Raw genomic sequence first — 20,062 nt, forward strand, 5'->3', positions numbered from 1 at the left:
TGATGGCTGGGCAGGCCCCAGTTGGACAGCTGTAGGGACAGAGGTGACCATGGGGTACCACCAGTGAAGCAAGGGTGACCCAGCCAGCAGCCTGGACCTGACCTGGTACAGTAGAAGCACACTATGGGGTCTGCCATCTCAGAACATTTATTAATAATAATAAAAAAAAAGTCACAATAACTTACTCCCTTTGTTGCACAAAGGGCTTGGTATAAAGAGCTCTGACCTCCTAAGTTAAAACAGGTGAGAGGTGGGTGAGTGTCTCTTGTCCTCTGAGACCACGACCATCTCCTGCCCCAGAGGGGGAGTGCAGGCAGCACGGGAGCTACTGGCCACACAGGGCCGTAGGCTGCAGGTCCTGGTGCAGAATCAGCCATGTGCCCCTGCCTGCAGCTTGTTCATGGGCAGCACAGACCACTGTGGGGTGAAGATACTGAGTATATGGAGACCACAGACACCAGATGCCAGAGGGTGTGGGAGCTGCAGTGGAAAAGAGAGAAGTGTCTGCTTCTTTCCATGAGCTTAGGGGGTCTGTGAAGAAAAAAAAAAAAAAAAAAAAGCAAAGCAGCAGGACAGCAGCTGCCTACAGGCAGGGGGTTGTGGGGCTGGCTGGACACAGCTCTGCCTGCTGCCTCACACAAGATCTAGCCAGGCAGAGGCAGGAGGCTGGCTGTGGCTACTTGTCACACTCCAAATCCTGGGCCCCCTCAGCACCCTGGTAGTGCATCTCGCAGAACTCCTGGATGCGACTGCAGGCCTCCAAGATCATCTCCTCAGGTACAGTGATCACCACACGGAAGAAATTTGGGTACTCAAAGCACTGAAATGATAAAGGATAAAACTGACAGATTATCTGGGATAAAGCTGGTGTCTCAGAGCCCCGCCTTGGGGCCACATGTGTAATAACAAATGAAAATGGTCAGTGTAGGACATTGACTGAGGACAGTAAGGCCAGACTCTTGCTCCCTTAGACTGGCTGTTCCATTTCAAATAGGTCTCCCAGCTCCATTTGGGAAATTTCTCAGTGCAGACATAATGCTGTAGGGGTCACAGACCAAAGGACTGCATGGATTGTGTAAGACCTAGGGATACCTCTCTCCTCCTCAAAGGCTTACAGAAGGCTAGGACTGGAGAAAGTCTGGGGCCTGTCTGGATTCAGTGTAGAAAGTGGAGTAGGAAGGAGATAGGCAGACTACAGGCTGAGAATTATGCCCTGTGCCTACAGGCTCAAGAGACTATAAATGGGGCATACAAAGGAAGATAGGTGGGAGCAGTCCTGAGTCTCTGAGGGAGTGCCTTCAGCAAGGAGGTATGGAGGTACGTTCATTCCACGGATACAGCTCTGCCAACATCAGAAATACAAAGCAAATTTGGAGCTGCAAAGGTCCTGAGAGCTCGACCAAGGGCTGTTAGTAAGCCAGATATCTCCAGCCCCCATCCTTGCACACTGTACTTAGAGCATGACAGTGCATGGACATTGCATACAGAATTTCCAAACTGTCCCCAGAATTTAGGGTTGCAGTTTGCTATTTGCTTCTATCCCTGTGCTTAGGCCCCACACACCCATGGGACACTCAATGTCATGCTTACTGTGGCCGGCAGGCAGAACACAGACTGCTCCGAGATGAGCCGCTCAGTGAACTCCACGTCATTTTCAAACTCAGGGAAATGCTCCATCTCAATTTCAACCTGCAGTAGAAGGATGGAATGTGGCAACCAAAGGCACCAAAACTATCTGCAGTGTCCCCTGCTTACCCACAATGCCCAACAGTTTCCCAGCCAAATGCAGCTGCCTGCCCTCAGGGATTTTTGCTCATTATTTGGGCTGACTGGAATGCAAGACAAACAAATATATATAAGTGAACACTGGGGATTTTTTAAGTAAAGTAAAACAAACTGCCCAAAGCTGGAATTTCTGTTAAGGGCAGCTTTAGTCAAAAGCTGAATAACACAGGTACAGGAACCCATTAGAAATGAAAAGGGATAAATCCAGATAAGGAAGAAGTGTGAGAAAAGTCTATCCAATATCTATTAGTAATTTTGTCATCCAAGAAATCTGTAATGTAAGAAAGCAATAGAAGACAAATTAATGAGTTTTAAGATGAGAAAAAAGATAATGTCTGGAATGCTAAGAAGAAAGGAAGTGTTCAATAACTACTTCTGTATCAGGAAAGAAGGAGGTTGTCCCCATATCAAATAAGGACAGTGAGATCCTGTCTTTTTGTTTTTAATCCAGAAATAATTGTAGACATCTCATTAAGATATTCTAAACTAAAAGCAGTTGAGAAATAATTTGCATGCAGAAGTTCTAGAAGAGCCAGTGGAAGAAAAAATTCACTAGGTGATTTCTTTTGGAATAAGTGTTCAAATATTGCAGAAATACTAGAGGCATGGATGACTTAGTGGATGACTCTTAATGGATGACTCTTCATGGATGAACTATGCCTCTACACAAACATCATAAAAAGAATGATCTGTGCAGCTCTGGGTAAGGTTGTAAACAAGGTCTACTGATAAAGATTTTTCTATTGAACTTGGGTGAGACTGACATTGCAATATTTTCCACTTCTGGATCCATCTTTTTTTATTTTTTTATTTTTTTTCCTCAAAGCTGTGGAAAAACCCAAAACGTGAGACCAAAGGAAGATACATGTAGAAATGTACTAAACCTGAGACTTAAGTATTTAAGTTGAGCTTGTTGAGATGAAAAAGGAAACTTCAGTACACCATAAAGAGATAAAACAAAACAAAACAAAAAACAAAACAAAACAAACAAACAAAAAAAACCACGAACATACATGAAAAGGCAGAAGAAGAGGCAACAGTATAGGCAGAAGATAGCCATGTGGGAATAAGGCTACACCTTTAACAGCAGGTATGACTTGTGATATAGAGGATTTCCATTGGCAGCTGGCTTCAAATCCAGATAAAAACAACATTGTTTTGCAATGTACAACTCACTGAGTGCTCCGCTGGTACAAGCAGGTTAAATGTACCAGCCTCTACTGTGTGAGTAGTAAGCAACATATGGTAGTTTTCTAAAATGACCAAGGGATGGTTCCACTGTTCTGAGCAATGTGAAGACGCATGGTAGTGGGGACCTAGTGCTAAGCACTAATTTGAAGCCATTGACAGCTACAGCAGAGAGACCTAGGGTGACCAATGATGGTCAGAAAACAGCATTTCACTCTCCTCACTTACCATGAGGTACATGGCTCCAGCAGGCCGGACAGGCTGGAGGCCTGGGATAGCTGATAGGGCAGCATAACAAAGGTCAGCATTGGACTGAAAAGCAGAAAGAAGAAAGTTCAGAAACAGGAGAAATTCCAGGAAGCTGATCAGCAAATGGAAGCCAAGCTCTGGATCAGGACTATAAACAAGTTTGCCCACTGCAAATAAAGGGGCAAGGAACGCAAACAACATGGGTGATCATGGCCTTGAGTACACTGAGCTGAGCTCAGCAAATCAGGGATGAATGCCTTACCGCTTGGGTCACAGCTTTAGCTGCAGGGCTGGGCTTCCTGAAACTTGTCATAGCCAGTAATCCTGCCATGAGGATAGGCTAGAGAGATATTGATTTCCCCCACCCCAAACAACACATGAACAAACTGATGTCCTGTGACAGCCTTTTTACCTTAAGGATGCTGAGGGTGTTGTGGTAGAACTCAGGAGGCGTCTGGTGCAAGATACGCTCCAGTGCTCCTTGGACAATTGTACATGGTCCTAGGATCCTCTGACTCAGTCTAAGAAGGCCATCCCTGATCTGAAAGAAGCATGATGATATTTGCAACTCAGTGTGCTTTTTTGAAGAAAAGAGGCAGTTCCAAGGCCTGTTGTCTGCATTTCTACAGCTGTTAATGTTGCTCTCTTCAGTAAGCATACAAAGTACTTAGGAATATTTTCTTGATTACATTACAGGTATCTGCAGACTATTTACAGTGTCATTCTCTGGTCTCCAGTTAGGAATTGTAATGCCAGCAGAAACATCCTTCTGATCTTCCCACTCAGAACATGCTTGATTATAGCTAATATTCTTGCTAAATAGAGACAGAGCTGCTCCAAAAGCCTCTTTGCATGTCCGTTAGGTTTTGGTTCACAATACACACTTTCAAAGCCAGCTAGGAAAAAACATTAGCTCTTCTGCTCACTCAATTGCTGCTCTGTTCTCTCTCTTCCCATGAAGAAAGCCCTCTAGGTCAAAGGATCACTGCAGTAGGTGGTTGCTCTTGTAACACAGATGAAGCAATAGATAACACACTGGCTACAATGCATGCTGCTTTGGTCCCACTTTAAAGGGAAAACAGATGAGAGCACACTGACCCCACATACTGGATAAACCATGCAATGCTATCAGTACACAGGAGCTGTTTGAGAGAAGGCAGCAGAAACAAGTAAGACAGGTGAAAGGCAATATATGGGAGCAGATGGACTAAGGAATGGACATGAGCAGCCAGCATGTGCAGAAAAACATGTGAGCAACTCACATGAAAGCAAAAGAGGATTGCATGCCTGTATCAGTCAAAGCCCTGGTGATTCACACACCGAACACATCACAAGTTTGTTGCCAAGGCAGTGACACTTGGAAATTCTCACCTCATTACCAAAGATGTCTCTCCTGTCATGGATTAGGATCCAGCCCATTCGCCAGCCAGGGACAAGCCATCGCTTTGCCAAGCCACCACAGGACAAGATGGGCACATTGGTGCTGAGAGTTGCAATGGGTTCATATTTGCAGTCAGCAAACACCTGTGATAGGAGGCTTTGTTAGGGTTGTTCCCATCTCTCATTGTGAAAACAGGTGCTTGTGCACAAGGCACAATAAGAAAGGGGGCAGTAAAGTGATAGGAAATGATGGTGAAAGCTCCCAGCTTCAAGGGTATGAAGACAGTAAGTGCATTCACATGGGAGTGAGATATTTGGAAAGAAAAAAAAAGAGCTGGACATGAGAGGTACTGTCAGCACTGCACTTTACAGGACTGGGAGCTCCAGGTGTGTACACGCACAGTACAGGGGAGTGAAGCTGTCGCTCACCTCCAGAGTGCTCACTGCCCTGGGGCTGAAGGGAAAGTGCATCACAAAGGACAGGTAGCATACGGATGCAAAGGTCTGCAATAGACACTCACCATGTCTCCGTAGATTTCATCAGCAAGGATGGGAACACACTGTCTTGATGCCACTGCGAGAGAGAGGGCATTGAGCCTGGTCATCCTGCATCCTCCATAAGAGGAGACTTGGCCTTTTCTACAGGGCCTGGCAGGGCTCCCTCAGAGCCCTTTGTACCAGGACAGCAGGTCCCTATCTTCCTTCTACAGCAAGGAGTTCATTTGGAGAGCCTTGTCCTGGCTGAGCCTGCTTCTGCTCTAACTTGTAGGTGTAGGTAGTACAGCCCCCTGCACTGACAGACCAGTGCTAAGGAGCTGTAATGCTCCCTGTGATTGCACTCCTGTGGAGCAAGAGTGGGGAAATGAGCAGTCCAAGTCACACTGGGCATTTGATAAAGACCAAGACACACACTCTTCATGTTCTTGCTCACATAAGGCAAACCCTTCACACTGAGCAAACCCTGCTTCATGGTCTGCAGTCAGTTATGAGAAAAGAGGCAACCCCCAGGACCACAGCACTGCTTCCCTACAGTGCTGTCACATAGCAGGGCAGCCACCACAGCCCTGCAGAAACAGTGATTGAGGCACATGCACTGTGGGCAGACACTAGACTGTACTCATACTCCAGCTACATGCAAGCAGTCTCACCTGCCAGGATCTTCTGGAGGTGGCTTTTGCTGAACACAGAACCACAGGGGTTTGATGGGTTGTTCACAATCAGGCAAGCTGTTTTCTCATCCACCAGGGACTCCAAGTGCTTCAAATCAATTTCCCAGGACTTCTCTGGCTAATGAAGGGAAGAAGAGGGGAAGCACAGTGGAAGAATCATACATGCTGCACAGAGGCATGACAAGGTGCCCAGGGGTGCTCAGTTCATCTTTAAGCCACTTCCCAGTCAGAGACAAAGTGTTTTTGTTTATTTATTTATTTTAAGAAGGAGAGGCAGAGGTGTCACAGTTGCCCTTTCCAGACCTGTCACTTACCAAGAGGTTGTAAAGTTTAACTTCAATTCCCATGGACAGTGCCAGAGTCTTGTAGAGGGAGAAGCCAGGACGTGGCACCAGGATGTTCTGCCCTGGGTTAGCCAGCACTGCCAAGGCAAGCTCTATCGCCTGGCTGCAGCCACTTGTTAAGATGACGTCCTGCAAACAGCACACAGGAGTGAGTGGAAAGCACAGCCACTCTGAGGATTTCCAGCCACACAAGAGTGCCCAGGATCTGACAGGGGAGAGCTTTTCAACCAAAAAGACTAGTGTGGAGCCTGACTGAAGGCAGGTAACCTCCAACAACTGGAGAGCTCAGCCTCCTCCAAAGAGGAGGGTCCAGGGCAAGGGATGGGAGCAGCAGGCCAGTGTAGGACAAGGCCATGAGGTACCCTTCTGTGCCACATTTAGACAGGAGAGGGACAGAGCTGGGGCAAGGTCCTCATGCTGCATGGGCTAGACACAGACAGCAGCACCCTGCCTGCACTGTAGTGGGAATTCCTCAACCGGGCACCAGTACCTGGGCCTCCAGTGGTGCCTCTGGACAGCTGTAATATGCAGCCACTGCTTCCCGGCAGGACTGGTAGCCTGGGGAGAGAAGAACAAGACATGGTAGGAAGGCTTTTACAGAACATTTCAGTTTTCTTGCCAGGAAAAGGCTCGTAGCTGCCTGTCTAGCCAGGGCAAGCCCATTAGTGACATTGTCCAAAGGTGGCAGAGACCATCCTGCCTCAGGCCAGGTGAAATACAGCTCCACGTCTGGACCAGGTGTGTCAAACGCAAGAAAGTCTCTGGGAACTATCAAACATGGAGCTCTCTGGAGCTGGCTAGAGTGTAGTTAGGGAGCTGTTACGCCCCGGCAGAAAGCCAAATGCTGTTACATGACCTTCACTGCTCAGTGGTGCCACACGGGCAGCCCTCCCTGTACCAGGTCCCTCACTGTCACCACGTGGAGAGTGTCCTGTGAGGCAGGAGTGATCTATGCTCTGTGCATGCTGTTTGTATTAACTGCAAACAAGGCCCATGTTCTCTGCAAAGGCAGGGAATGCAAAGGAAGTCCTGGTCAGGGCATAACAGAAGTAAATTGGCTGCAATCCATGTCAGGGAGACACAGACCTTTGGCCTTCTGGATTTCTGAAACTCTGCCTGCTCAAATGGCATGGGAAACAAACACAGCTATTGTGAGGCACTGGACCTTGTTGGTGTTTCAGGGAAAGCACTCATATAATGTCTACTCAAACAGATCATGCAGGAAAGGGCACTAATGGTATCTTGGGGGATATATGTTCATGTGCTCCTGTGACTACTGGTGAGGGCAGCTGCAGGGTGCTACTGTGGACATCTGTAGGCTCTACATACCTGCTATAGGGTAGGACCTCACGTGTGCCTTCATCCCACTTTCATAGGGGTAGCTCTGTCAACTTACCAACAGATGGAGCATAGCCATTGTAACGTCCTGAGTCCAAAACCTCTTTCACAGCCTGTGTGACCTCATCATTTGTGGGAAGATTTCCAAAGACCGTCGGGTCTCCTTTTCAAAGATTGAAAAATAGTAAAAATCAATGGAGGGGAAAAAACAAAAACAAAAACACTTCTCACTGGTCTGTGGCAGGCACAGAGATGTGTGGTAAACTTCCATATCCCTGTGTGGTTCCACAAACTTTGTGCTTCAGAGCCCTGCAATCTGCTAGCCCTGCAATCTGCTAGCCCCCATAGCCCACCCCACTGCTCAGAGTCAATAGCACTGTGCTCACCTAAAGACAAGGAAATCATAGCTTTCTTTGGGTTGGGCTCCACCTTCATGCTGTCTACAATGGCTCGGACAGGATTGAAAGTCTTCTTTGACATTTCAGAAGCCCTGACAGCCCATCTTGGCTTCCGGCCCTTCACCTTTCCCAGTGACATGCTGTTTCCATTGGTCTTGAGATGAACATCCAGCAGAGGGGCATGATCTCCAGGGCCGTTCACTTGGATCAAGTACGAGTCCATCCTGAAAACTGTTAGTAGTAGATGGGTTTCCTTAGCTTAGTTAACATACGCCAGACAAAAACTCTGCCTACCTGGGAGAGTGTCTATGACTCTCCAAAAGCAAAACTTCTGGAAGCTGCAGAACTTACCTACTACCTATGGACAAATCAGTCACCAACAGCAAGTAGAGCTGTTCTTGGAGCCAGGATGGAGTGAAACTGAACACATAAATGAGTACAACGGAGTGGGAAAGACAAAGGCAACACTCTGGAGTAGCCACACTACTTCTTTGCATGGATGCACTTGCTGTGCTGTGGAGGAGCAGCACTCGCTAAATCCATCAGCCAGGAGTTAGCAGCACACCACAGTCATTGTGTGGCTTCAGATTCAGTGTTCCACTGACAGGAGGGCCAGCTGTTGTGTTGTGTCCCCCCACCAGACCTCAAGCAGTAACTACAAGGATCAGCCCACTGTGTGTCTGTGTCACATCCAGTCCACAGACTGCTAATATCAAACTTTAGATATCAGAAAAGTAGCTCTGATCTTATGTTATCAGGATATACTTGGCAGTGATAAGGTATTAGCTACAGTTGTCTCTGTCAGCAGAGCAACAGGGAGCAACAGCCCCATGCAATGCTCTAGATTAAAGGGCTGTCCGTAGAAAATGGAGCAAGACTGGTAGGGCCAAGAGGGAAATCTGGGTAGTGACACCATACTAGGCAAAGGGCCTGTAGCCCTGCCTGAGGCTGAGTAACAAGCAAGGCACAGCAGAGGAACAGCTGCTTTCTAGACCTCAAAAAGCATGCATGAAAGTGGCTTACACACCTGAGCATGTATACCCAAAGCACAAGCCAGTCCCAGACAGCAAATTCGTTACTTAAGAACTAGAGCTGACTCAGGAGTTTCTACCTCCAGAAGGATAGAGAGAAGGCATGAAGATACCTCTAGAGCCACCAAGCCCTTTCTCACAGACACCAGCACAGTGTCTCATAATCTTGCCATCAGCAGCTCATGCTCTGTCTCTGTACAGACTATTTCTCTGCTCCACTGAGAGTATTCACTGAACTGTAGCCCTTTCCTGATGGCAGTTGCATAGCCCATGCACTGTTAGATGCCATGCTCTCAGATACTCAGGGCACAACAGAAAAGGGAGCTGGCTCCCCTGTCCTTGCTGCAGACACTGATCTGGAGGGATTATATTATTAACTGGTTCTGGCAAGAGTTGCGACCTGAACAAATATCTCATTGCTTCAGTGAGGTTTGAACCCAGAGATGCCCCATGCTGCTACAGTTACTCTACCAGAAGTGCTTCCTTAACTTATTTAAAGTGACTGAGATTATCCTAACAAGGTGGTGGTAACAAAGAAAGAGTTTAGGTTTCCTGCTATTAACACCTTCTGGGTCTCCTTTGCACCAAAAGAAAGGTAGACGAAGAACTACACAGCAGGGCTGCACAAAAACTGAGCAGAGAAATGAGCAATATATCTAATTTCAACATTAGGGCTGAGTCCCAGTGCATGGTGCAAAACCCAGCAGAGTCACACCATGGTTCTGATGTGACTGGGAATTACATATGCAGGCAGAACAGATGCCTTCAGCATAGGCAGCGAGGGAAAAACCCACTACTCCCCCTGAAAGAAGCAAGGTACCAGACAATACTTTACCTGCTACAGCACAGACAGGGAGGCACCAACAAGCTTAGAGGTCCAGTCCCTACTTTTCATCCAGGACAAATCCTCTCAAGAGGAAATTCCAGCAAATTCTTGCTCATGAAATAAGCCCCCAAACTGGGCGTTGGGTCAGAAGCCGTTAGCCATTGGCTCACAGAGAGGGCTGCTCTCTCCACCCAGAAGTGCCCTCTCCTCCCCACTGTAACTTCATTCATTTCAAACACCTGAAACATGCCTGCACATTAACTCTTTCTGGGGGTAGCCTACAGAGGGACACAATTTTGCTTCTTGGAGGCCCTGGGCTACCACTCTTCTGCATCACTTCCCTCTGTCCTCAAAGGGGAAGAATCCCACAAAGCAGACCACAGTATTCCAAGCCCTAGCATCTTGTAATGAACCAAGAGAGAAGTGTTGGACCCTGAAGCCTCCAGACAGAATTAGTATGTCCTGCTTGCCTCAAAGGCCCTGGATACCCAGTGTACCAGCTGAGAAAGTACAGTTTGTGGCATCACTTACACACAGGGGACATCTTTGTCCATAGGCTGAAAGGAGGCAGGCCCTTCCATAGCAGGCATCTGTGAGGCACCAGGAGATGAAAAGTTAAAGGAAGCTCAAGTTGCTTTTATTGTTGTTGTTGTTTGGTTTTGTTATTGTTGCAAGGCCCAAACAAACTCTTCATGAGGGCAAATAACACATATGATGCAATTAATTCTCCACTGATAGTACTGCAAAGCACAGATGATGCCATTCCCAGAAGGCCCTTTTTTCCTTAGAGATGTAAATCTGTGCTTTCTTGTCCTTTGCCTGCTACAGGCCTGGGGTAAGTAAGAGACATCTGCTCCCTCCCTGTCTTCCAAGGGCTGCTCCCTGCCACCCTGGCAGCAAATGGCTGGAGATCAAAAAGTTGGTCAGGGACAAGACGCATCCTGCTAATCCCCTGGCGAATGGACTGCTGATACTATTGCAGAGGCCAGCGGTCACTGTGATTTTGTCTGTTCATACCCACTCTGCTCCTGTGTGTGTGTGTGTGAATGGGCGTTCAGCACATGCCCACTGCTCCACCAGCAATAAGGCTGCACCTTCCCAGGTGCTAACTGTGTGTGTCCTCTCCAGCCCAGCGCTGGGGCTGGGCGATGCTGCTGGGGAGTCATAACCTGCTATTGGCCACAGTGCTGCAATGAGGGTGATGGGGGCCAGGGACTCTGGTGCTGGAGACAAGCTAGGAGATGGTGGGTTGCAGCCAGTGGGTCTGGGCAGAGACCCTAGACCCAGGCTGGCTGGCAGGCCTCCCACAGTAGCCGTGCTGGGGGCTTTGGCCATGGAATAGTGCCTTTCAAAAACATTTGACAGAGAAATGTCTTCTGTGGAAGCTGGCTGGATTCTCTTCTGTCAAGAGCCTCACAGTTCTGGATTGTTTCTTCTCTCCTTTTTGCTGAACCCTGACATGAGCAAAATTCAGAAGCTCGGTCACGCCCTCTCCAAGCACCTATGGGTACCTTTCTTGCTTCCCCCAGCCAGCCCCATATCTTACCATGTTGCAGCCCTGACAGAGTTAAAAGTGGTGTCAGGAAGCTTCAAGGACGCTGCTGCCTGTTCTGCCTAGCAACAACCCTGAAGATGATGCAACTGGAGCTCTACCTGACATCCTGCACACTGCAGTGGAGTTCAGGGGAGGGCATGATGGAAGCCTGCTGCCAAGAGAGAAAAAAAATGTGGCTCTGGAGGCAGAGGTAGACTCAGTTATGTAAGGAGGAAAACCTGGCCAGATAGGAGAAAGACACAGTGCAATGGGATCAGTGGGTTTCTGCTGCTGTTGCTATGCCCTTCTCCTTTCTCTGTATGACTCCAGTCCTTTTCTAGATGATCTCCCCTACCCCCACCCCTTGTGCTACGTGGAACAAAGGAACAAAGCATGAGCACACAGCTCAGCACTTCATGTTCCAAGTGCAAGGTCCTGCATCTGGGCCAGGGCAACCCTAAGCACAAATACAGACTGGGTGCAGAATGTACCGAGAGCAGCCCTGAGGAGAAGGACCTCTTGCAGCACAGAAAGCCAACTGTATTCAAGGCTGCATCAAAAGCAGTGTAGCCAGCAAGGCGAGGGAGGTGGCTCTCCCCCTCTGTTCTGCTCTCATGAGACCCTATCCGGAGTGCTGTGTTCAGCTCTGGGGCCCCCAGCACAAGAAGGACATGGACCTGTCGAAACAAGTCCAGAGGAGGGCCACAAAGATGACCAAGGGTCTGGAGTTCCTCTTCTATGAAGACAGGCTGAGGGTGTTGGTGTTGTTCAACCTGGAGAAGAGAAGGCTCCAGGTAGACCTTATAGAGGCATTCCAGTACCTAAAGTGGGCTATAGAAAAACTAGAAAGTGACTCTTTATCTGGCAGTGCAGTGACAGGACAAGGGGGAATGGCTTTAAACTAAAAGAGGGTAGATTTGGAATAGACATTATGAATAAATTCTTTGCTCTGAAAGTGATGAGGCACTGGAACGGGTTGCCCAGAGAAGCTGTGGATGCCCCATCCCTGGAAGTGTTTAAGGCCAGGCTGGATGGGGCTTTGAGCAATCTGGCCTACTGGGGGGTGTCCCTGCCCATGGCAGGGGGTGTGGAAGGGGTGGGGTGGGGGTAATTAAATGATCTTTAATACTCCTTCCAACCCAAATCATTCTGTGAGACTTTGATTCTGATTCTCCAAATACAGGGATGCCTGCCCTTGTACAGTGCAGCAAAAGAGGTGGCCACACTCTGTAGGATGCATTACTACCAGTAAGGCAGTTGGTTGCCCCCTGTACTCCTCCAGCCACTTGCTAGTCCCTACCATCTGTTCCTCTTTCTCAGCTGAAGGTCTCCCCTGAAGGTCTTTTGTTGCATACCTCTTCATCTCCCTCTCCTGTAGTTTCAGCAATTGGCCTTTGTCTCTTCCCAGTGGAAGAAGAAACTTGGTAATGGCTTCAATGTTTCTTTGGTACTACCTTGTTCTGATTGCCCAGAGGTCTGTTTCTGTGAAGAGAGTCCAAATCTAGGTGGCCAAGCAGTCGCTTCTTCCTGGACCAGCCAGAGCTACGAAGGAGGACTGACAAACAGCTGCTTGACTAAGGCATGAACTCAAGCATCACTGCACTGACAAACCTGTGTCTGCATCAGGCTGCAGGCACTTCATGCACCGGTAGAGTTTTGTGCATGTGCTCTGCACTCTTTTTCAGGGTATACAGCTCCAGGGACAGACACTTAACCAGTACTCTGCACAAAAATTAACTGGCATCTATTACAAATCACTTCAGTAATTATTTTCTCTTATTTTGCTTTTCTTTTCATCAATTTCTGTCCAGTCTTTTCTGACACTGGCATAACCCTAACCATTCAGGGGTGGTTTCCACAAGTATTTGTGTAGCCTAATCTCTGTTTAGTCATTTCCAGCTAAATCTGCTTTTAATAACCAAGTATGTGATTTTTCCTTGTTAATCTCTCACTTAGATAAGCAAATAGTCCTGGAGACTCCTTGGTTCTGGTGAATTTTGTGACTGTTTATTGATTCCTAATATTTACATACATCTATAATATCTACAACACTGCAGAAGCTCTCCTGAAATGCAAGGAACAACCCTTGTCTGTTACAGGTCAGGTCACATGAGCACTCTGAAAACTGCACAAATTCATAGTTAAATCTGCCTTGTGCATAGACAGAGCTGTTTTGCCAAACTTGCATATATCCACATATATTAAACCATCACAATGGTTGTGCCTCCAGCAATCTTAATTGTCCAGCATTCAGCTGAAATTGAGCACAGCATTTCTTTGCAGAATCAGGGCAGAAAATTAGCTAAAAACCAAAAACAACCAACCAACCAACCAACCAAAAAAAAAACCACCATAAACTCAACCTCCCCCCAAAACAAAACAAACAAACAACAACAACAAAATAGCTAGGTTATACAAAACTGTGCAAATATTTAGGAGCCAGAAAGACAGCAGAATCCACAGTGACTCAAAGCCAGTAACTAGTAACTCCAAAATATATAGTACCTACTTTACCTACCTGCCTGTAATTAGGATGAATTTTGATTTGACCTCAGAAATATAAATCTGAAAAGTATGAAAGGCAAATTGCACAGTCTAGCTAGACACCGAATTCTGGAAAAGTAGCCTGTGTACAGCAAACGTTTTCCGGTGCCCTTGTGAGATGAGCTCTGGAAAGGGGAGCAGCGGCTTCTGGGGCCTGTGTGATCTCTGCACTTCTTTTGAAAGTGGATCAAGGTGACTCACACTGTGCATGCACATGGGGCATTTCAGTGGGGACAGAGATACTCTGGGTAGTCATTCACATTGAGGCTCTTTGTAGAGTTCTCTTATGCAGGCCTTGGTCCAGGCTGGAAACAGGTGCATTAATACACCTGCCTTAATGAGCGTTAGCTCCCACCATAGCAATTCCTCTCTGTTAAGAAAACTAGAGAGTGTAAAGACCAAATGCTTTCATGTCCATAAGGTCTTGTGGACCTCTTGTAATACCAATGTCTGCAACTGCAGTGCCACAGCTTGATGCTGGCTGTGCTGCACAATCTGAATTTCTCTTCCCAGCCACTGATCACTGTAGCACTGGGGAAGGGAAAGAGTCCAACAATCATGAGGGACTGTGCGCTGCTCAGCCTTGGCCTTGAATCCATGTGCAGGACACTTGCAAGTATGATGAAAAAAGCAGACCTTCCCCCAAGTTCATCGAGCATCAGCAGCACTGATGAACTACAGGCCCGGCAGCCACAATGAAGGGCTTGCAAGTCCTCTTACAGCTGCTGCGAAGAATGCTCCCCACAGCATGAGTGCTATTGGCTCCAGCATGCAGGCACTGCAAAGAGAAACACCTTGCCAAGCCTTCCTTTTTGCTTACATCCAGGCAAATGTTGTGTAAGTGTTTGAGTTATGACTTCAGATACTTGTGCTGTTGCATGGTTTGTTGAGGCAACTGCCCCCTGGACGGCCTTGAAGCCAAGAGGGCAGTGACCAGCCAATGGGAACGGGGTGGAAAGGGGCATGGTGGCCCTGCAGGGCAAGGGGACACCTTGAGCTTGCAGTGAGTGGGGTGGGCAGCACCAGCCACCTCACTTTCTTACAGCACAGGCAGGTCAACACCTCTCATGACTGAATTTGAGTCCCAGTGATGGAGGCCTGCCACCTGCCAATGGATCTGCTCCAGTGACAGCTGCTCTTCTCCTTAGGAAGAGGTGGAGGCAGTGTGTGGGGAGTAGGGGGTGGGGGGAAGCGTTTTTTTTTATTATTTTTTTTGTGTGTGTGTACATACCTAAATCACATCTCTTTTACGTCACATTAAGAACATTGCTTCCTGAACATGCCAACAGCAAACAGGGAGACCAAAACACTCCCCTTCTCTTGACAGATTTTTTTACAAGGTTGCAAGTTAAGATGCCTCCCTATTAACAAGCTTGAAAGTTGTGAATAGACACCTGTTCATGCAAATGAAAATACTGTGCTCCATCTTTTTTCATTGGTTATCTTTCTAGAGCTTTCTTTTGCTCTAGAAAAGAGCGGGGGGAGGGAAGGGAGGGGGGAGAAGAATTTCTTCACATGTCCTACATGTGACATTTCTGTTTATACACCCCAGTGATGTTAGTTTTTTTCGCAACAGGATGACATTGTGGACTTGAGTTCAGTCTGTGATTCACAAACACCTCCAGTTCTTTTCTGCAGCACTGCTGCATCGTCATCATCGTGCTGAGTTCATTGTTCCTGTGACTATTTATTTATGTGGGACAGTTGATAAACCTGTTTGTGGTGTTCAGCAGCGATTGTGCTGCAGGTCCCACCTGCCTCACGCTGGAGAAATATGAGGCAGCTCACAACTCACCCTTTCTGCTTCACCCTCCAAGTTCCCAGGGAGGGCACTGAACCAGGTCAGAGCTCTTCGTCCATGGCGAGCCAGGCCAGGCCCTTCCCACCCCTTAGCGCAGCAATGACATCAGGGTCAGCCAGAAACAGAATTGGAAAAAAAAAGGAGGGGGAGAGAAGGGGGGAGGAAAGAGGGGGCAGGGTTAGGGAGAGGGAGAGAGAGGGAGGCCAAAGAAGAGCTAAATGTTAATACAGGTGCCCTGAGTTTCCTGTAGCTCTCTTCTGTTGGTGGCTACCCATTGCAGTGAGAGTAGGAATCCAAAAGGTGATGCTGACCAGGCTCAGCTGGTTTACCAGCTGTGATAATTTGAGCATGATGCAAAGCATTTTGTTAACAATTCTCAATATAGCAACATAAATGGAATAAGATTGACTCAGTTTTGCAATGCTCTGAAGTTTGTACCTCACTTGCTGGCAGCAAACACTCTAGTAAAACACTGATGCACCACCAGATCAACAGTATTTCCCAGCTCTGTCTTTCTTGGAACAAGTAATTCCAGCACATCACAAAATCTGAAGACAATTTTGGCTCAGGTTGCTGGATGATCAGCACAACACTGCATAAGAAACGCTTATTCCACCCCTTCTAATTACCCATAACTTGGTCGTTCATATCCCTTTCACAGCAGTTAACAGCTCTACTAGGAAAAATAGCATTGCCCGTAATCCTAAAATTATACAAAGGGTTGCTAACGACTTTTAAGCTCATCCTGTTTATGGCAGCAAGGAGGTCTTAGTTCTAACACATGAACATGAGTGATGAAACATGATCACACCAAAAGGCATGTGGCACGTGCAACAGTCTCACTGATGAGCATCTGCAGTCTCCAGAGCTTTTGTTCTAGGCTCTGCAACAGTTCCTCATTTCCTAACTTTACATCATCCTACAACTCTTTTCCCCCATCTGAAATGGGGTTGAACAAGAAGTTATTTTGTTTTGCTTCTCTCTTATCCCCAGACTAGGTAACTTTTAAGGCAAGTTTGCAGATATCCTGTCCTTCATGGAATAGGGTGAAATGGAGAGGATGGGCAGTGCTGAGTCTGCAGTACTCCAGTTTGCAGGCTTCTCGCAGTATCGGGCTACAGTCCTGTTGCTGCACATCGCCAGGAAAGACAAAGGACAAGGCAGACAGTCATGTTTCCATGATTTAAAGCACCGATGTACTCAAGTCTCGAATGCTGTGTACAGGTCTGATTACACCGAGGGTGTAGGGGAGCAAGGGGCGTCCAGAGAAGGGCAGCTAATACCGCAGCGCACGGTGCAGCTGCGGTACCAGGAGAAACGCAAAGGGCTGCGACTTCTGCTTAGAAAGGGGACAGAGGGGCGGGACAGAGGCCTGAGGTGGCAGACGAACCGAGGGCAGGACGCCTTCACCAGCGGCCGCAGCGCAGGAAAAGCGGAAACTGGTGGAAAACTGCGGGCTCGGCTGGCAAGAGGCGCAAGACGGCGCCTTCCGCGCGGCGGGTGGGGTTCGGGGCCGCGCCGCCACCAAGGGCTGCGGGGAGCCTCGGCGGGACGGGGCCGGGGGAGCCGCGCCGAGCCCCGGGCGGGGCGGGCGCCTCCCCCAGGCCGCGGCCCGGCCCCGCGCTCCGCCCCCGGCCCCCGGCGGGGCCGCGCCGGGCCATGGCGGAGCGGAGCGGCGCTCGCGTCCCGCGGACGGGAGGCACCGGGGCGGGCGGGCGGTGAGGGGCGGCCGCGGGGGGCCCGGCGGGGGGCGGGGCGGGACGGGACGGGGCGGCCGCGAGGGGCGCGGCGGGGGGGGGTGGGAGGGGGCCGGCTCCCCCCCCCCCCCTCCCCTCACGCCTCTGTCTCTCCTCAGCGCCGTGCCCGGAGCGGGGCCGCAGGGACCGCCGGGGAGCCGCGCCGCCGCGCCGGGGCCGCTGGAGTGCCGCCGCTGCCGGTACCTGTGCACGGCCAGGGGTGAGCGGGGCCGGGGGCGCGGCGGGAGCCGCTTCTGGCCCAGGCGGAGCAGCCGGCCCGGCCCGGCCCGGCGGGGGGCTGCTCCCGAGCGCGGGGCCGCCCCCGGCCCGGCCCCAGCGCGGTGCCCTTCCCCTTGCAGCCTGCTGCCAGGTGGTGGGAGCGCTGCTCGCCGCGCTGCTCCTGGTCTGCGGCTCCGTGTCCTACGGCTCGACGGGAGGCTACACGGGCGTCGCCAGCCTGGGGGGCATCCACTACTACCAGTACGGCGGGGCGTACAGCGGCTTCGGCGGAGCGGACGGGGAGAAGGCCCGGCAGCTTGACCAGCGTTTCCACCTCCTCAAGCTGCCAATTGCGAGGGCAGCAATGGCCGTGGGAGGGTCTTTAACGGTCTTCTCCTGCCTTCTCATTTTGTTTGGCGTCTTACGGGTACCGTGGCATTTTCCAGCATGGCTCCTACTTGAATGCACCCTGGACGCAGTGGTAGGCATTGGCTTGGTGCCTGCTCTGTACTATTTCTTCCATCATTTGCTGGAGGTTTATAATTCATCGGTGTGCAAAGAGAGAGAGCAGCTTTACCAAAGCAAAGGCTATCAGGGCTTTCGGTGCAGCCTACATGGGGCAGAGATTGCTGCTGGCCTCTTAGGCTGCACAGCTGTCATGGCCTACCTGCTTAGTGCTGGCCTGGCTGTCAAGGGGTACAGAACAGTTCGCAAACTGAAACAGAAGCCAGTACAAGTCTATGAGCTTTAGAATTATTCCTCTGCTCTAGTAATGCTCAGGATTTTTGCCAGCCTCCTTACTGAGGTGAAACAACACATTTTTCTTGCTTGTTAACAGTGTATCCTTAATGCTACAACAGAACAGACACAGAAACAGTATAGTTCCAAATATAGCAAAGCCAAGCTATTCAAACTTGGATTTGCATTGTTGAATTATTAGTGGACACATTGTCCCGCGGATTGTTTTCATCTGGCTGCTCTCTTAGTAGAAAATGGCTGTTGTTGACTCTAGCAAGCTGCCTTTACAGGTAGTGCTTCTACCCCCTCGCTCAAGGCTTGTTCTCCAATGAGATCTTGCTACAAGTAGCTGGCAAGTCACCATAAATAACAAAACAGGAACAAATAGATTAATCAGAACAAGTTAGATAAATATAAAAATCAGGTGCATATCTGTTTTCTCACAATTGCATGTCTGAATGACCATTCTCACCTCTTATACTGGTCAGCCACTGAAATTGGAAGAGAGCCTTCAATTACAGCTTTGATGATACTCCGAGTCCGGTTATCTCAGATGTGCTCCAACAATGTATTTTCTCTTAGCCACTGCTAAAACCATTTTTTTCTTTAGCACATTTGGTTTTGAATGCTTCAAGGCTATGCAGTCAGGGAGCGTACTGTGCTACTCTTCTGGAGAAATCTTTGCTCACAAATGTAGATCGTTGAAAGAGAGGTTTAACTAGGCTCTAGGTTTCTCCCTCAGTCTCATCTAGTACTTTGTGTACTAGGACATCGCTTATGGGAAAATGTAGTACCCAGCACCTTCCTAAAAATAAGATAGCTGATGTTGATAATCTCCCAGCAGGTATCAGGTAGCACAGCTGGTATCTGTCATGGACACACAAGATTGAGGGAACTGGGCTTGTTTAGCTTGGAGAAGAGAAGACTGGGGAGACCTTACTGTGGCTTTCCAGTACTTGAAAGGAGTGTATAAACAGGAGGGGAAGCTCCTGCTTACATTTGTAGATAGCGATAGGACAAGGGGGAATGGTTTTAAACTAAGACAGGGGAGATTTAGGTTAGAAATTAGGAGAAAGTTTTTCACTGAGGGCGGTGAGGCACTGGCACAGGCTGCCCAGGGAGGTTGTGGATGCCTCATCCCTGGAAGCATTCAACGCCAGACCGGATGCAGCTCTGGGCAGCCTGCTCTAGTGGTTGGCAACCCTGCCCAGAGCAGGGGGGTCAAAACTAGATGATCTTTAAGGTCCTCTTCAACCCAGGCCATTCTATGACTCTATGACTTCTGCTAGTGAACAGCTTTCCATAGCTGAAACTTCTACAAAGGATCTGTGACTGTCCACTGAGCTCTTAAACAGAGCTCTTAAAGCAAGGAATAAGGCTGGTGGTTGTGGCAGCTAATTATTGCTTCATATAGCTCTTTTGGCACTAACAGGGCAGTTTGAATACGGTGTTTATATTGCCATCAGAGAATCCTTAAATAACCTTACAGAACAGTGAATATACTCAGCCTAATTTGTGACATGTCTTCTTTTCAACCTCTCTTGGTGAGGGCACCCTTTTGTACGGAATGATCTTTTATAAAAGCAAAACTGTTATGTACAAGTTTACTCCCTGAGTTGGGCTTATCAGGGAACAGCTTTAAAAGCTCAGAGAGGTGGTTTAAGACATGCATTGTTTTCAAAACATTCCTAACGTGTAAGCTGGGAAAATGACATTCTGATCTTGTATTATTTGTAAGCACATAACGATGAAATATACTCTTAAAAAACTGTCATTGTTTGG

General features: G+C 48.7%; 2 protein-coding genes across 3 annotated transcripts; one reads left to right on the forward strand and one right to left on the reverse strand.

Annotated features, from left to right (window-relative positions):
• Window positions 1-129: 129 nt before the first annotated feature.
• On the reverse strand, window positions 130-9,877 carry TAT (tyrosine aminotransferase). Of its 2 annotated transcripts, none has more exons than XM_068693297.1 (12): window positions 9,718-9,877; window positions 7,840-8,082; window positions 7,512-7,616; window positions 6,606-6,673; window positions 6,086-6,244; window positions 5,751-5,889; window positions 5,124-5,176; window positions 4,594-4,746; window positions 3,635-3,763; window positions 3,202-3,285; window positions 1,591-1,689; window positions 130-820 (listed from the first exon to the last, which is right to left on the reverse strand). In XM_068693297.1, exons 2-12 carry the CDS (start codon window positions 8,072-8,074, stop codon window positions 677-679), a joined length of 1,368 nt encoding a protein of 455 aa, XP_068549398.1. In that variant the 5' UTR covers window positions 8,075-8,082; window positions 9,718-9,877; the 3' UTR covers window positions 130-676. The 2 variants fall into 2 exon arrangements, with proteins under 2 accessions (XP_068549398.1, XP_068549399.1); XM_068693298.1 differs by having other exon boundaries at window positions 7,840-8,075; window positions 9,718-9,853.
• Window positions 9,878-17,182: 7,305 nt separating this feature from the next.
• On the forward strand, window positions 17,183-20,054 carry MARVELD3 (MARVEL domain containing 3). Its single transcript, XM_068693322.1, has 3 exons — window positions 17,183-17,305; window positions 17,443-17,543; window positions 17,683-20,054. The coding sequence occupies exons 1-3, from the start codon at window positions 17,247-17,249 to the stop codon at window positions 18,291-18,293; spliced, it is 771 nt and encodes a 256-aa protein (XP_068549423.1). The 5' UTR covers window positions 17,183-17,246; the 3' UTR covers window positions 18,294-20,054.
• Window positions 20,055-20,062: the final 8 nt, after the last annotated feature.

Source organism: Anas acuta, chromosome 10 (genome assembly GCF_963932015.1).
Source record: "Anas acuta chromosome 10, bAnaAcu1.1, whole genome shotgun sequence".
NCBI lineage: Eukaryota > Metazoa > Chordata > Aves > Anseriformes > Anatidae > Anas > Anas acuta.

Coding starts and splice junctions, on each gene's coding strand:
- TAT (XM_068693297.1), bottom strand. CDS start 8,074: ATGGACTCGTACTTGATCCAAGTGAACGGCCCTGGAGATCATGCCCCT. Junction 6,674..7,511: donor TGGCTATGCTCCATCTGTTG/GTAAGTTGACAG, acceptor TTCTCTCCCCAG/GCTACCAGTCCTGCCGGGAA. Junction 4,747..5,123: donor ATGAAATCTACGGAGACATG/GTGAGTGTCTAT, acceptor CTCCTATCACAG/GTGTTTGCTGACTGCAAATA.
- MARVELD3 (XM_068693322.1), top strand. CDS start 17,247: ATGGCGGAGCGGAGCGGCGCTCGCGTCCCGCGGACGGGAGGCACCGGG. Junction 17,306..17,442: donor GGCACCGGGGCGGGCGGGCG/GTGAGGGGCGGC, acceptor GTCTCTCCTCAG/CGCCGTGCCCGGAGCGGGGC. Junction 17,544..17,682: donor GTACCTGTGCACGGCCAGGG/GTGAGCGGGGCC, acceptor TTCCCCTTGCAG/CCTGCTGCCAGGTGGTGGGA.